The 16,433-nt window shown below is 35.0% G+C and overlaps 1 protein-coding gene across 1 annotated transcript in view; it reads left to right on the plus strand.

The window, feature by feature from the left end:
* LOC150088670 (proline dehydrogenase 1, mitochondrial-like) overlaps window positions 1–16,433 on the plus strand; it is a 228,835-nt gene that overhangs the window by 117,910 nt on the left and 94,492 nt on the right. The window contains exon 6 of the mRNA XM_090369616.1: window positions 15,636–15,823. Coding sequence (XP_090225742.1) covers window positions 15,636–15,823 — 188 coding nt within the window. The remainder of the gene's footprint in view (window positions 1–15,635; window positions 15,824–16,433) is intronic.

Below are 16,433 nucleotides of genomic sequence, written 5' to 3' on the forward strand. Positions count from 1 at the left end.
AGTTTGAATTTGTGCCCCTTCGTGTGTGTTTGTGTGTCTGGTCTGAGCAAGAGGATGAATCCCATCAGCACTGAGCAAGCTCAATGCTGATGGATTCATCCTCTTGCTCAGATCATTAAAAAGCCTTAAACACCTCAATCAGATCACCTCACAGGTGCTTAGTCTTCAGATGGTGTAGTTTGCAGAGCTTAAGCCTTTCTTGGTAAGAGCAAGAAAGGCTGCATACCAATCTGTATGCAGCACTCAAGGTGTGGCCTGACCATTGCCTTATCCCTGCCAGCAAAATTCATGTATATCATTGACAAAACCCCATGAGCTGTCCTGGCAGCTCGTCAACATTGCTCATAAAACTTCATATCTGACTGCACAATTGCCCCAGATCTTTTTCACATTCCACTACCCTGAATGTAGTACCACACAGTTGGTACGATACTCTGAGATTACTGCTACCCATATGCAGTACTTTTCATTTATCAATTTTAAACTTAAATTGCCATTTCTCACGCCATCTATCTTTTCTAGTTTATGTTGCATTAGCATACTGTTATTACTGTCTTTAACCACACTGCCAACCTTGGCCCCGGGTGCCAAGCGTTTCCGTGGCCAAGCGATTCTCGTGCGTTTAAAGAGCGTTTTTCTGGTAAGCGACTAGGTTCTATTTTGTTTTCTCCCTTACTTATTAAACCTTTTTGTTAAGTAGCTTCATTTTCTTAAAAACACTAAGAAGTGAGCCCAGAAGAAGGAAAGAACCTTTTTCTTTAATTTAGTACTACTACTAACTATATTAACCTCTACGCTTGGCCACAAGCGGCACTGCTCCTGCCTCCCCGTGGCGGGGCCGGTAATCTGGGTGGTAAAGGTAAACCCCCAGGGCCAAAAGGAGCTAACATGGATACAAATAGTTATCCCCCTTTAGAGCCATTGAGCTCAAGACAAGAGACTCCCGACATTGACCATGACTGCGTTCACCCAAAAAGGCTTCGAACGGAAGCAAAATGTCCAAATGAGATACCGAATTTCTTGGTGGTACATTCGTTATCTGCCCAACCTGTAGGCAAGTTATCACCATTCTTGATACAAGTGTTTAGAGTCTATTGCAGGGTCACCAAAAATGGTGAAGCGACTACAATCTGGAGACCTCCTGATCGAAACAGCCACCTCAAAACATTCTGAGCTGTTAAATACAACATCATTTGGGGGGCTGACAGTATCAATTACTCCCCACAGAACCTTAAATTCATCAAGAGGTGTGATCAGTGAGTGGGACCTAATTACAGTCTCCGAAGAAGAACTACACCAAGAACTTAGTAGTCAAAAAGTAACAAGTGTAAAAAGAATCATGAGTAAAAAAAAGATGGAAATCTAACTCCAACTAGAACCATCATTTTAACATTCAGTACTCCAGACTTACCATCCTCAATCAAAGCTGGCTATTTGAATTGTCGTATTAGACCATATATTCCGAATCCTGTTCGTTGCTTCAAATGCCAGAAATATGCATTCACAGCAGGCATGTAGAGGTGACTCCATTTGTCCCATCTGCGGAGCTAAAGAACATACTCAAGCTGATTGCTCGGCCGCAACCGCTGCATGTCCAAACTGCAAGGGAAATCACCCTGCCTTTTCCAAATCTTGCAAATTATGGATTACAGGGGAAAAAATTCAAAAATATAAAATAGAAAATAAAGTTACTTTTCCTGAGGCACGTAGGCAAGTTATGTTGAGCATGCCTAGCAGTCGATCCTACGCTGTTCGTACTAGAAACTATGTATCTACTGGAGCATAAACAGATGTATCAATTCCGCCTAATACCTCAATGGCTAATTGGCTTAAATCTACTCTATCAAATTCAAAAAAGGAAAATCCTCAAAATAAAACTAGCGAAGCTACAAATACCCCAATCAGTATCCCTAGTGATACTGAATCGGTCCCATATGACACAGAGCAAAGGAAATCTGAGACATGTTCAAAACAAATGGAAACTCCCACCAACAGTATGGAAGTAGATGAGCGTTTAGATAATGGGGAGCCCATTTTGGAACTCCATGCAATTGACGCCATGGATTCTGTTCGCCCCTATTTCCCGAAAAAAGATAAAATAAAGCAAGACAGATCGAAATGCTCCACTTCTAAAAAACAGTCAGAACAATCGACCACAACTAAACTCAAATAATGTCTAATATCATACAGTGGAACTGCAGAGGACTAAGAAGCAATTCTGATGACATAAAAGATTTACTGATTAAATATAATCCGATAGGAGTATGTCTACAAGAAACTTTCTTATCATCTCAAGCTTCACCAAAATTTCCAAACTATACAATATATAGAAAAGACAGGATTTCGGAATCTCCTGCTCGCGGAGGAGTAGCTGTGCTTATAAAATCAAACATACTGTCCAGGCAAATTCAATTACAAACTAGTCTAGAAGCTGTGGCAGCACGTATTTCAATCGGTATATCAATTACCCTAACTTCTATATATATATATATATATCCCCTTCTCAACCATTGTCAAATACAGAACTTGATAATTTGGTTATGCAACTACCATCTCCAGTCTGCCTTTTTAGTGACTTCAATGGCCACCATCCATTATGGGGGTCGCCTGCGATTGACACAAGAGGCAAATTAATAGAAACATTCATGAATAATAACAGCCTAACTATACTAAATTCTGGATCTCCCACTTATATTCACCTATCTACAGGATCTACTTCTGCAATAGACTTGTCAATCTGCTCACCAGCAGCCAAAGACCGTTTAACGTTACTCTTTGGATCAAATGCCTCTGGCGATTATAAATTAAAATTGTTATTAGTTTACCATTCAGAAAATCCGAGGGCGTTAAAAGGTAACATAAAAATGAATTTACCTGTAATATGGAAAGCAAATAGAAAAGCGTGGGTTACCAAGGAGTTATTTACTGATTGGTTTGTTAACCACTTTTGTCCTGAAGTAAAGCGGTATTGTCAAAAAAAAAACAACTTTGAAGAAAAAGCTCTTTTGTTGTTAGACAATGCTCCGGGACATCCTACTGATCTTAACACATTGGACACATGCATTCCTGTCAAAGTTGTGTTTCTTCCAGCAAACACAACTTCCCTGATTCAACCATTGGATCAGGGAGTAACAGCATCATTTAAAGCTTATTATCTGCGTCGAACATTAAGCAGTTTAACTGAACTAGAGGATAAAGAGGAAATGACAGTTAAAACTTTTTGGAAAAACTACACCATTAAAAACGCAATTGAAAACATTGATAGTTCTTGGAAAGAAGTCACTAAGAAATGCTTAAATGGAGTTTGGCGCAAAATATGGCCAGAAGTTGTACTAGAAGAAGAAGAAATTAGAAATGAAGTTATCCAGATGGCTCAATCAATAGGTTTCGAAAATGTCGATGAAGAGGATGTTAGAAATTTATTGAATGCAGAAGATGATGGTTTTTCAGTGGAAGATTTAGAAAACCTTGTTAGCAACGAAGACAAAGATAATGAAGACGAAGTTAAAGAAATTCCTGCCGAAAAAGTGTTAACAACCAAAGATTTAAAAAGGTGCGTAAATGACATTGAAAACGTTTTAAATTTTTTTAGTGAAAATGATCCTGATTTAGGAAGAAGTGTTATTGTTAAGCGATCAGTGTTAAAATGCAATAACTCTGTATAGGCAATTGTTAAATGAAAGAGAAAAAGAACATAAACAATCAACTTTAGACTCATATTTTAAAATATGATTTCACTTTGTATGTAAGTTGACTGTTTATTTAATAAAACTTTTCTTTGTTCGAAAAAAAAGCTTTTCATTTTCTTTACATAGGAACGTATCCCTATTCTGGCCATAGTATTTTTACCTCTGAAAACGAAGTTTCGCTTAACGAAGTAATTTCGTGGAACGCATCCTATTCGTTATTCGAGGTATGCCTGTACTTAAAATGTATTGGCCTATACAAAAGTATATAATTTAACAACAATAAAGATAGGGTCATGCAATTAAACGATAAATAGACACAATTTGGCCTCAGTTGCCCTTGTGTCTTTAAACCCAATAACAACAACAACAACAACTGCCAACCTTTGTAAAAATCTGTGAACTCTGCTGTTAAGCCTGATATGCTTTCATCAGTATCATTGATAAATATAGAAAACAACAATGGGGCCCAACATTCAACCCTGTGGGACTTCACAAATAACACTAGGCCACAAAGAGCAATATTGATTACCACTCTCTTCTTCCACTCAACTGTCCCTTTATCAACAGCAGCAACTTGCCCTTATTGCCACACTGCTCCAATTTGTACAGCACTATTTTATGTTCATCAGTATAAAATGCTTTCCTGAAATCCAAGTACAGGCAACCCCATATAACACGGTACTTCTACAACAGTTTTGCTCTAACACAATTGATAAATTGTGGCATTCCTCGCACAACATGGTAATTTATATAACACGGTTTCACTCTAATGCAGTTAGAGAATTGCAGCAAACCTTGCATAACATGGTATTTTTGAGATTTTGTGCGGGGAAAAACCTTGCTATTATGTTGTATGTGATTTTTGAACATTTCTTTTTTTTTTTTTTTTTTTTTTTGTGAATCTCCGCTGTTGACTTGCTAGTCATTATGCAAAAAAAAAAAATTATTGAGAAATACCCGTATTTTATTTTGTTAGGAAAATCTAGATTTCAGAGTTTTATTACTATTGGATAACATGCCAGACCATCCAAAAGATTTAAGTCATCTGAACGTTGAAGTAATGTTCCTACAACCCAATACAACTTCGTTAATTCAGCCATTAGATCAAGGCGTTATATCTACTTTTAAAACTCTTTATATCAGAAAATAATTACAATGAAGTTCGGAAAAAATTTATTCCGAATCTATTGAAGTGATGGAGGCACGGAAACATTTCTTAGTTGTGGACTATATTGGAACCGTAGCTTTATCGCCTAAAGAAGTAAAACTGTCAACATTAAAAGTGTGTTGGAAAAATGTATGGCCATAGTCAGTTCATTTAGGAAATATGGTCGAACTGGCAAAAAATGGAATTGGTGCGATAATAGTACTTGCTAAGTCAGTAGGAGGGGAAGGTTTTTGATGATATGACTACTGAAGCCCTCTGGGTAGCACAGTTGGTAGAATCACCGTCTCCCACACTCAGGTGGAAAAGATCCGAGTGTTCAAATCCCGTCGATGATTGGAGTAATTTTTATGGATCTTTTCCACAACGTGGGTGAGTTAGTCGGTCTCAGGTGAGGGTAGCATGGTTTTTTCTCCTGGAAACTCTGGTTTTTCGTCCAGCAAAACAGAAAATCGACCTCAGAACATACGCAAGTTATAGACAATATACACAGAGAAACATGGCATCAGTCGGCGATGCCCTTAAAAAAAAAAAAAAAGATATGATTACTGAAGATGATCAAGAATTACTAGTAAAAAAAGGGGCTGGCAAAGCGGATTTGGTGGAAATGGAATCAGAGGTAAACCAAATCAATTCGAAGTATGATAGAGCAGATAAATTCTGAAATTTTCAAAATTTACACTAAAAAGCCATAAGGGAAGACACGAAGTTAGCCGAGCAATTAGAATCGTATTTTTTTAATACAGATTCTTCGACTGAAAGGAGGCCAAAATTCAAAAGGGAGCTTAAATTGCTTAGTTTCATTCTACAAAATTTGCAAAGATCTATCAAGCAAAACCAAACAGACCCAGATTACTGATTTTTTTAAAGAGAGCAGAAGATACACGAAATCTAGAATGGTGTATTTTTGTCAGCTTTTGGAACGTAATCCCTCTTTTTGTACTGGTTCTTAATTCCGTATAACACAGTTTCGCACTATACAAGATTTCATAGGAACCTAACTACAGTGTTATACGAGGGTTACCTGCATATGATGTAAAAATTATTTTTTGTTCCTTTTCATCCAGTTCCTTTGTGACCACATCATAATATCCAGTCAAATTGGTCAAACAAGATTTCCCCTTAACAAACACATGCTGTCTGAAGTATAATTGCAGCCTTGTCTAGGTGATCCTGCATTACTTCTTTTATCAATGACTCCATTATTTTCCCTGGAACAGAAGTTAAACTGACAAGTCTGTAATTACTCGTGTCATCCTTTGATCGCCCTTTGTGAATTGGGGATACATTCGAACCTCTCCATCCTTGGATTTAGGGGACCTCCCCTCCCCTAACCCAGGTGCATTTCTCGTGTTTAACATCAATTTCTCTTCCACTTTATTCTCAATCATTATAAAATCATTTAGCTCCATGTTAGTTTGATAAACTTTCGGTGTCCCCCTTCCCTAGGTGCCTCCATAGCCAGGTGGGCAGGAGCAGCAGTGCGTAGCACACGCTTCTTGATTAGACCGGGGTTCGAGCCCATGACCACCAAATACAGAGGATGCAGAAAAGTCAGGGAATGACCACCGCATATCCCCGGAGCAATATGGCCTTAGTTGCTAATGCTCCTAAAAACCAAATAACAACAACCCCTTCCCTAAACAATTCCTCATGTTTGAGTGTCTTTCATCTACATTCATTAATGGTTTGACTGTAAGCAACCTGAGCAGAATCATTAACAGTCAAACCATTGATATTGAGTGGACCAATTTGATTCATCCCCTTCCTTCTAAAGTTTATATAAGTAAAGAAGCTTTCGCTCTTTTTTTTTCGCATCCTTTGCCAAAGATTTCTTGTTATCCATGTGACTTGATTACAGACAAATTTATATCTACCCATAGTCTTCTGTGTCACCCAATAATTTATATGCATTCCATGCATTTTTCTTCTCTACCATGAATCTCATCAGTTCGTCTGACATCCATTTAAGTTTATATCTTGAAGAGTATTTCTTAATTGGTATGAATAACCTAGTAGCTTCTATATATTATTCCTTGAATGCTTCCCACTCAGAATTGCTGATGGTAACATCATCAGTTGGTCCCACTGTATCCAATTTAAAAACTGTGAGAGACTACTGTCAAACATCTTTACGAAAGCAAAAATCCTCCCCATTACCATTGATGGTAGTTACATCTTTAAGTAAATCCCAAATCAGTACACTGTGATCACTGCCACATAGTGGTTCTTTTATCTGCAGATTTTTAATGCATGAGTAATCACTGCTGATAATCAGATCAAGAATATTACTCCCTCTTGTTGCCTCTCTAACATGCTGCTGTAGAAAATAGTCATCCAATAAATCCACAAAAGCCTTGCTAGTCTGTGAGTGACAAACTCAAGTTACAGTCATTATCTGGAAAGATAAAATTCTGATTTACTTGCCTGCTCTGTTTCTCTGTATAGCTATTTGTTGTACTCTTCAGAGCCATTAGGCCTGTAACAATGGGGGATTTTATATTTCCAGATATTGACTGTAACTTGAGTTCGAGCTCAAGATATTCCAGATATTGTAAGATATACCAGATATTCCAGATATTGACTGTAACTTGAGCTTATGTCACACCAGACTGACTCAACTTTGCACTGGCCACCATGTGATATGGGTGGCCAGTATGCACTGCCTTAGGTTTTATGTTTGTTAACTAAGAGCATAACCCCTCCCTTCCTCCTATCCTGTCCATCCTTTCTGTATACATTGTACTCCCCAAATTCCAATTCTGCATTTCTTATATCTGTGTGACACCACATTTCTGATATCCCAACAATATCTGCCTTTGATGTCTTGACCAGCACCTCAAATTTGTCAAATTTATTTACTATACTCCTAGCATTGGTTTACATGCAAGTATACATGCACCTGTTCTTACTCTTAATTACCCCAACATAGCCCATGTATTTACTTGTTTTGTGATGACTCCCAGCAGTTCTTGAAATCCCAAGCACCTTGCTTTCAAGGCTGTTGCTTATTCCAATGGAAGCAGTGCAAGAATCACTTTCACCTCTGCCTGCAGCTACTGTTAATCTGTTTTTTTTTTAGTAAATAATACAGGGATTACCTATGTATATAAAGTGCTTAGCATCATTGCTAAGTCAATGCGCCTTAGTCTACAGGGATTACCTTGATCTCCTTATAGGAAAGCTTCTTATCCAACTCTCCTAGTCCATCACGTAAATTAATTAAAATACAATGAATGCAATAAACTATATTTTAATGTGTTCCATAACAATAGCTACAACACAGACTTAATAAAAAAATGTAGTTTATTAAGTTCATTGTATTTTAATTAATTTACATGATGGACTAGGAGAGTTGGATAAGAAGCCTTCCTATAAAGAGATCAAGGTAATCCTTGTATCATTTACTAAAAGTAACAAAAAATATAGGAGATATTAAGCAGATAAAAGCTCTTATTATACTAAATTGTTGTATATAGCAAAAATGTTGTTATTGAGCGATTAGGATGTTTATCTTAAATTTTCTAGTTACCTAAGCAATTCCATCAATCTAGTAAAAACCATTAAAGAACAGTTGTAAAACTAAAATTTGGACACAAAAATCAAATGCTTGCTGGGAAGTGCCACTAAGTGGTATGTATTGTATACATATACTGGTTTGTGATTCACATATTTGTCTCAATTTCTTGTAGTTTTTTCTGAGGTCAATTTCTAGCGAAAAATGCATTATGATTTTTGGCAGTTGTAGAGTTATCATTGCCTGAGTGTTAAAAACAAGGATAAGCAAAAATGTAATTCCATTATTTTTGATTGCTGATGATGATTAACTGTTGATAATTATTATTAATATTCAATAAATGTTGAACATGACCACCCTCACCTTTAGTACGTATCGTAGTTTGTTTTTGAATTGAGAATGTACTTTGCATCAGTTAATAGGGACTGTCCTTTATAGCGTGTGGGGATAAACCTAAGGTCTTGAAGTCCAGCGATCTAGGTAGCTAACACACTACAATCAGTTCATCAACTAGGAATGCTTCTACTGAAAACTCATCCCAACATGTGTGTTGTCAATGAAATTATCAATTTGTTATTAGAATTATTCTTGAACATCAAATATACGAAACTTCATAACCATTGAGATTTATAAACAAGCCAGGATGTATGATGAAGCGAAAGGTGATTTGGTCATTTTCTACATTTGTCATTCAGTTGTTCATTATTTTTAACATCCAGGTAACTATAACTCCTTAACTTGCAAGAATTGAACCTATGTTAATATGCATTTTTTTTCACTATAAGTGACCTCAGGAATAAGCTTCTGAAGTTGAGACAAAATCATAAATCACCCTATATATATTGCACAATTGGAATACCATTTTGCTAATAGTTCAGTACACTGAAATCCTCCATTCTTATCTGCTTTAAAAGTTTTTCCTTTGCGAATTTTCTTACGTAAGTAATAATCAAAAGGCAGAGCTACATTTTTATCATGTAGTATCTAACCTTTACCGTGTATGTGTGCACATGCGCTGAGGGCTGCATGTGTACATTTCAAATAATATATCCATTCATATACAGATTATCTTAATCTTCCAGTAAGTGCTGCCATCTCTTAGTTGTATTTTAAAATAATCATTGATAGTTTATAATAGATGGTGCCAGAAAATAGCCTTTAAAATCAGAAGAGAAGTTTGTGTCTGGTCTACTTTTTTTTTTTTTTTTTTTTTTGGAATTTTTAAAACCAATTCTGATATGGTTTCTAATAATAATTTCACCTTAATTTTGGGAAACAAAGCCCAAATAAGAACTAATTAATATTTAAAAGCATTTTTACTAATTTTCAAAATAAAATTCCATGGAGAAACTCATATCAAAAGTATGGTAAGAATTGCTACTCCTCCATTAAAATCTATGAATCTCATTGATGATATGAATATATATACTTACTCTTTGCATGATTTTATAAAACATTAAGAAAATGATGTATTTTTTCAAGAAGATACTAAGGAAACAATCTGTTATTCAGAGAATCATATACAGTCGAATGTTGTTGTTACAAAGTTCAAGGGACCTAAATTTTCATGTTTTGTAGTAACGAGGTCCCCCAAAAGTTTCAAAAATTTTGCCTTTTTTTTTTTTTTTGGCACAAGTCTAACAATACAGTAATAGGAATACACCTAATTCTGTTTTTACACGATAGATACGTTCCTGAAAAATACGTGTAAAAAAAATTCGTGTAAAAAAAGACATTGTATTTATGGAAGAAAAGAAGATTGGTTCCGGATCTAAAAAAATCAGTAAAAATAATTTAAAAAAAAAAACATAAAATATTCGTTTTAAGCTTATTATTTTATTTCAACAAAATACACATGTAATAATATGTAATTAAAATGTACTAAAATAAATTTGTATGCATATGAAATGAAAAAAAATTCTTCATGAACAAAAAAAATCTGTTTTACATATAACAAGATTTTATTCATTTTCCACTTTCTGATAATAAACGGCGCATACGTTTGCGTACGACTGGAATATCACTGCCATCACTAGAAATGTTGTGGACATTGTCTTCTTCCTCTATTAATGAAATTCTTTCTGTGATCTCTTCAGCAAAATCAGCACGAATCTCCTCTGGTGCTGATGTTTCACCGGTTTTACGAACGAATTCAGTTATTAATCGTTGTGTTCGTGTTTTGGTAGTCCGTTATATAATTCTCTGTAAGAGGCTGTCAACAACTTCAGTTCGCGTTGAAACTTCCTAGCGCGTTCCTCATTAGGGTCATGTTTGACAAAATGATTACCTAATTTTCTAGCCAGTTCCAGACCTTCTTTTATTAAATCTGCATTTAGAACAGGATCATTTTCTTCATTATCACTACGTTCTGTGGGATAAGGAGTCCCAAGGACAACCTCTAATATTTCATCTTCGCTTAGGGCTTTGTCGGTTAACAATTCATCAATATCTTCAAACGATAGATCATCGAATCCTTCTCCACCAATTTTGTGTGCCATTGTAATGATGTTGGGAAATTCGGTCGTATTAGGGATGATGGGATCTTTGCTTTTTACACATTGTGGCCAAACCGCTTTCCAACACGCATTTAAAGTTGCTGGTTTTAATTCAGTTAACGCTAATCCAACTTGATTGATACAATCCATAATTGAGAATTTCTTCCACACATCAATGACTGTTAGTGTTTCATCATTCAGTTTGTCCAAAACGTGTTGGAATGTTCGTTTTACGTAATATGTTTTAATTGTCGCAATTATACCTTGGTCTAGCGGTTGTATCAAAGATGTAGTATTAGGTGGCAGAAATAAAATTTGTACATTTGGGTGTTCCAAGACAGGATGGCCGGGTGCATTGTCAAGAATCAGAAGAACTTTAAATTCGAGACCTTTCAAATTCATATAACGTCTGACTTCTGGGACGAAACATTTGTTGAACCATTCTGTAAAAATAGTAGTGGTCACCCAGGCCTTCTTGTTTGCCATCCAGTGAACAGGCAATTTATTGATATCTACACCTTTCATTGAACGTGGGTTTAGGGCTCAATTTACCAGCAGTGGTTTCAACATACGATCTCCTGAAGCGTTGGAGGAAAATAATAAGGTCACACGATCCTTAGCTACCTTAAAACCACCAGCAGTTTTCTGCGATTTGGCTACATACGTTCTGTTCGGCATTCGTTTCCAGAAGAAACCAGTTTCATCTGCATTCCACACTTGATCAGGAGTGTATCCTCCATCTTCAATAATTTTTGCAAGTTCCTGCGGGAATACTTTAGCAGCCGATTCATCTGCAGATGCAGTTTCACCTTTAATTTTTATATTATGAAGAGCATTCCTTTTAAGAAACCCTGTCATCCAACCTGTACTCGCAGAAAATTCATACTTTCTGTTTAACTGAGATGAAGTGCTTGGCTCCTTTTCTTTAATCTGTCTGTAAATTCTTAGTGCTGTTTGCTTGATGGCATTTCCATCTACTGGTACTCTTTTTTGTGACTGATCTTCTATCCACATTACCAGGGCCTTTTCCATTTTTTCCTTGACAATATCTCTTGTATATGATGATGAATTAACACTTACTTTTGTTCCAGAACATACCGACTTCCTAATTGCAGCTTCATTTTTCTTAATAGTTCTTACGGTAGCTTCATGTACACCAAAATGCCTTCCTACAGACGTAGCCCCTTGTCCAGTTGCAAGACGATCTAAAATTTGAATTTTAAGTTCCAAAGAAATCGCTTTCCTTTTCATTTTGGTAATAGGCGAATTATTCGACATTATATAAGGGCTACCGAAAAATATCTCAGTTATAATTAATAAAAAAAGGTATGAAAATTTTGTAAACTTACAATTTATTGACTATCGGCAAAATTAATAAATTTATATGTGCACAAATTTCACTAAAGATTCTTTCACTTTGAAATAGAGCTTACTACTACATGTCTGCTGAAGATACAATGCACGAATACCGTAGATGTGCACAAAATTAATAAAAACGTTGATGATTCATAGATACCTAGACGTAAACATTGGTAAGCAAAAGCACGCTTTTCAAAACGCAAACACTAGCTGTTATCCAATCTATTGATGCGTGTAATATAGAAATGATACTAATATGCCACAAATAAAAAAAAAATTTCTTTAGAATTTAGGCAAAAGAAAATTCATAGAAATCGTGTTAAATCAAAATGACTCGCGTAAAAAGAGAATGAAATATTTATTTTGAATTCGTGTTAAACCAAATTCGTGTAAAAAAAGTTCGTGCAAAAACAGAATTAGGTGTAATGTACTTTTTAAAGATTTTCTTTTATTTGTAAGATAAACTAAAAGAAAAGCAATTAACTTAAATTAAAATATTGCACAGTATATATTTTGATATATACATTATTTTAGCATCACAGTAAAAAGAATTAATCTTAATACAAAAAGGAGACCATTAACTTTTTGATAAATTAATCTAATTTAAAGAAAGAATCCAAAGTTCTTTGCACAGTTTTTGTCCTATATGCATTTTTAACTACAGCACAGACATTATCATATGCAATAGGTATTTCTTTATCAATGTTACTGCAGGCCAACACATTCTCTATTATGCCCAGTGCATTTTGGACATCTTTTTTAGATGGCAGCATGTGTGCTTTTTCACTGTCGCTGGTAACAAAAGCATCTTCATTTGCTTGGCTCTCGGCAGTTCTTCTGGTGTTGTGTTGCTGTGATAGAAACCTCATCATGCTCCTTCAAATTCCCTCATTCTTCAATGTTGCTATCACGTTCGTCTGCTGAACCATGATTTTCTTCTATGATATTCTCTCTAGAGCCACTCTTTCTGAAGCAGTTGATTATCACGCTGATGCACTGTCCCAAACAATAACAAGATTATGGATAACATCCAAGACATTCCAATTTGACTGAAAATTGATCCCTCCTATGTTGCAGTTCAAGTAAAGATCAAAGGATAGATAGGATGGGAAGGGAGGAGGGGTTATACTGTTAGTTAAGAAACACAAAATCTAAGGAAGTGCACTCAGTTGACATAGATGGACAGTGCAATGTTGAGTCAGTTTGGTGTGACATAAGCCCTGGGAAAGCAAAAATGAGGGTAGGAGTTTTTTATAGGCCTAATGACTCTGATGAGTGCAATGAACAATTATACAGAGAAATAGAGTGGACCAGTAAATCTTTGCAATGTCCGTTTTGCTTCGTTCAACCCCTATCAGCCTTTTGTATAATTTTCAGTTTAATTTCCAGGCTTAATTCTGTCTGTTTATGTTTTGTCTCTATAACACTGCTAGATAAGAGTTAATATAAACAAACTTTAAATTAATTTAAAGAGACAAGTTCCAAAAAAGACATTAGCTCAGATAAAATGGCACAAAAAATAATTATACTGCAGCAAAAGACTTTGAACTGACATAACAATTGCAACTGACATTTTCCCGTGGAGAGCGAGGGAGTGTATGTAAACAACTTAGAAAAACTTTGTATTTTGTTAATTTAATGAAATTAATGAAATCTGGAATGTTTTCAGAATACCCTGCATTGTAGATACCATAAACTGGTTTTGTTTACACAAAAGTAAATTCTAACAAGTCAGTGCCATCCTTCAGGAAGCAGAGAACCCTGTAGCAGAAGCAATAATAGGGCAATTAATTGGACAACTGTGCCAAGATTTGTATTAAACATACAAAATAACAATATTTATTTCTGAAGGGGTGAAAACGAACTTTGTAATAAATATTAACTGATTGTAATAAACGAATATATGTATATAGAAAAGCCAATCCTTTCGCAGGGGAAATGGTATGTGCTTCATATAAACAATTAGTTTATATGAAGTTTTTACAATTAGTTTGTATGAATTTAAACCGAGTTTGTATTAACAAGCTTTTACTGTACTTATACAGTTTTGTTGAAATTTTTGAAAAAAAAAAAAAGCAAAACTAATAATTTTCTTTTTCAGCATACTCTTCTGATGTAAATAATAGTAAGACCAATACATGCAAGGCATAAAGAAAATGCACATTGTGCTACGGAGGGAATTTGTAAGCTCATTCCTTATTTACTTGCAGCCTTTTCCTCCAATTACATGATTTTCCCACCTCTGTTTTTGAGAATAAAATTTTTTCCTGGGTAATTTTCCCACTGTTGACTTAATTTACAAATTTCTTAGGAAGTAACGTCTTACATTTTTAAACTGTAGACTATTAAAGAATTTTGTGTGTGCATCCATTCTTCATTCCATTTAAGTAACAAACGTGAGAAATTGTATAAAGCATCACTTTCACAATGTCTGCTCCCTGTTTAACGTATTTTTTTTTTTTTTTTTTTTGTTTTTTTTTTTTTAAATATCTTTACTTTTGTATATCTGAACTAGCTTTCGCTATTTTTAGGTATTTCATTGCAACCAAAACTATAAATATTATATGAGAAAGCTGTATACTGCACCTCAAATTTTAAACTGTTTACATCAATAAAAAAAATAATTTGCCTGTTGTTTTGCAGTAAAAAGTTTATTTAAACCTTACCGTTAGAGGCGTAGTGGTATTTTTTTCCCTCTACATCTTTCCTCCATGCAGAACTATTTTTCATATTGCTGCACTTTAATTGAAAAAAAATTACCTTCGAATTTTTTCCCATTCCATGGCTTAAAGTACAAAAAAAATTGGAAAATTCTGTGGGTAAAAATGGCTGAATTGTGTTTACTGAAATGTTTGTTTAGAGCTTTCATTCCTTTGTCGACCAACAGAACTGGAAACCTGAAATGTCACTTAATTCACTTCAGGTTTCCAACTCCATTGATTGACAGAGGCCCAGATATTTATATTTGCTTTTTAAATTTTTTTTTTCTTTTAATTTCTTTCTTTTTAGTTTCGTTCATTTTTGGTTCTCCAGATTTACTTATCCCATATCAACCCCAGTAGATTCCATTTTTCAAATGTTGTTTATTGGATATACTAATGTATACAGAGTCCTTCATCACATATATACTCATAATCATAAATTTCAGAATGTTGGAGTTCATTAAGATATTGTTCCCCCAAATGGCATAAATTATGAGCATCAGCAGCAGGTGAGTTGAGTTTGATGTATTCTCTATTGAATTCTCATTTGCTTAAATCACTCCACAACAGGTGTAATACCATACCATCATATATATATATATATACACACCTTTCTCTATAATTTTGGAAAGTAATTATTATAAATTTATATTGATTTGCTTTGATATGATGCTTTAGTAGTACTAAACTTTGTGTCTTATCTCTTAGCTTCAGCTGTCAGAAGTGATAGCTCAGACTCGTAAGTTCTTTAAGGACGTTACAGGAGCAGACCGCAATATGGCTTTAGTGAATGTCACTCCTGCAACATTGGAACACAGACTAGAGGATCACAACATAGATACCCATACAGAAGATGTACAGCAGTGGCTAGAGCACATGGACTATGATAAGAAAGGGTATGTGCGAAAGGAACAAAACATTGGAAATTTTTTAACAATGCTAGGTTTTCGTTTTGACAGATTTTAAGGAAAGGGAAATTATGTGGAGGATATTTTAACTAAAAATTTCAGTCATTGCTGATAGAATTGGAATGGTTAATTACAGTGTAGTATGGTTTAGATATTCACACAGTAACTAATTTTTGTGAATGTCATGAAAGCTGTGATTGATCAGTTATTGATACTTCTTATTGTCAGTAAGAGATATAGTCTTCCATACAGTATTGTGGTTTTACCACTCCTCCCTTTTATGGAGGGGGGGGGGGTTCTGGGCTCAAAGCTCTGAACTTGGATCCAGGTTTTTCACACCACACAACATGCAGATTGGTCTGCTAACACACATTTGCACAGCAATAACAAGAATTGTACATTCAATCAGTGTTTATCTTGGAGCCATTTCTCTTTTGTTTATTTATTTTTTCTTTCATTTTTCATTTTTCGAATTTATTTGTCCCATGAAATTAGCATAAAAGTTGCTTTAGAATAAATATTAAAATTAAGAGTCTCCCGTAAGCTGGAGCTATAAGCTGTACAGTTTGTTTATAGTTTTTTCTTTTTGTAGCAGTTG

Source organism: Mastigoproctus giganteus, chromosome 3 (assembly GCF_048544385.1).
Source record: "Mastigoproctus giganteus isolate SK-2022 chromosome 3, ASM4854438v1, whole genome shotgun sequence".
Taxonomy (NCBI): domain Eukaryota; kingdom Metazoa; phylum Arthropoda; class Arachnida; order Uropygi; family Thelyphonidae; genus Mastigoproctus; species Mastigoproctus giganteus.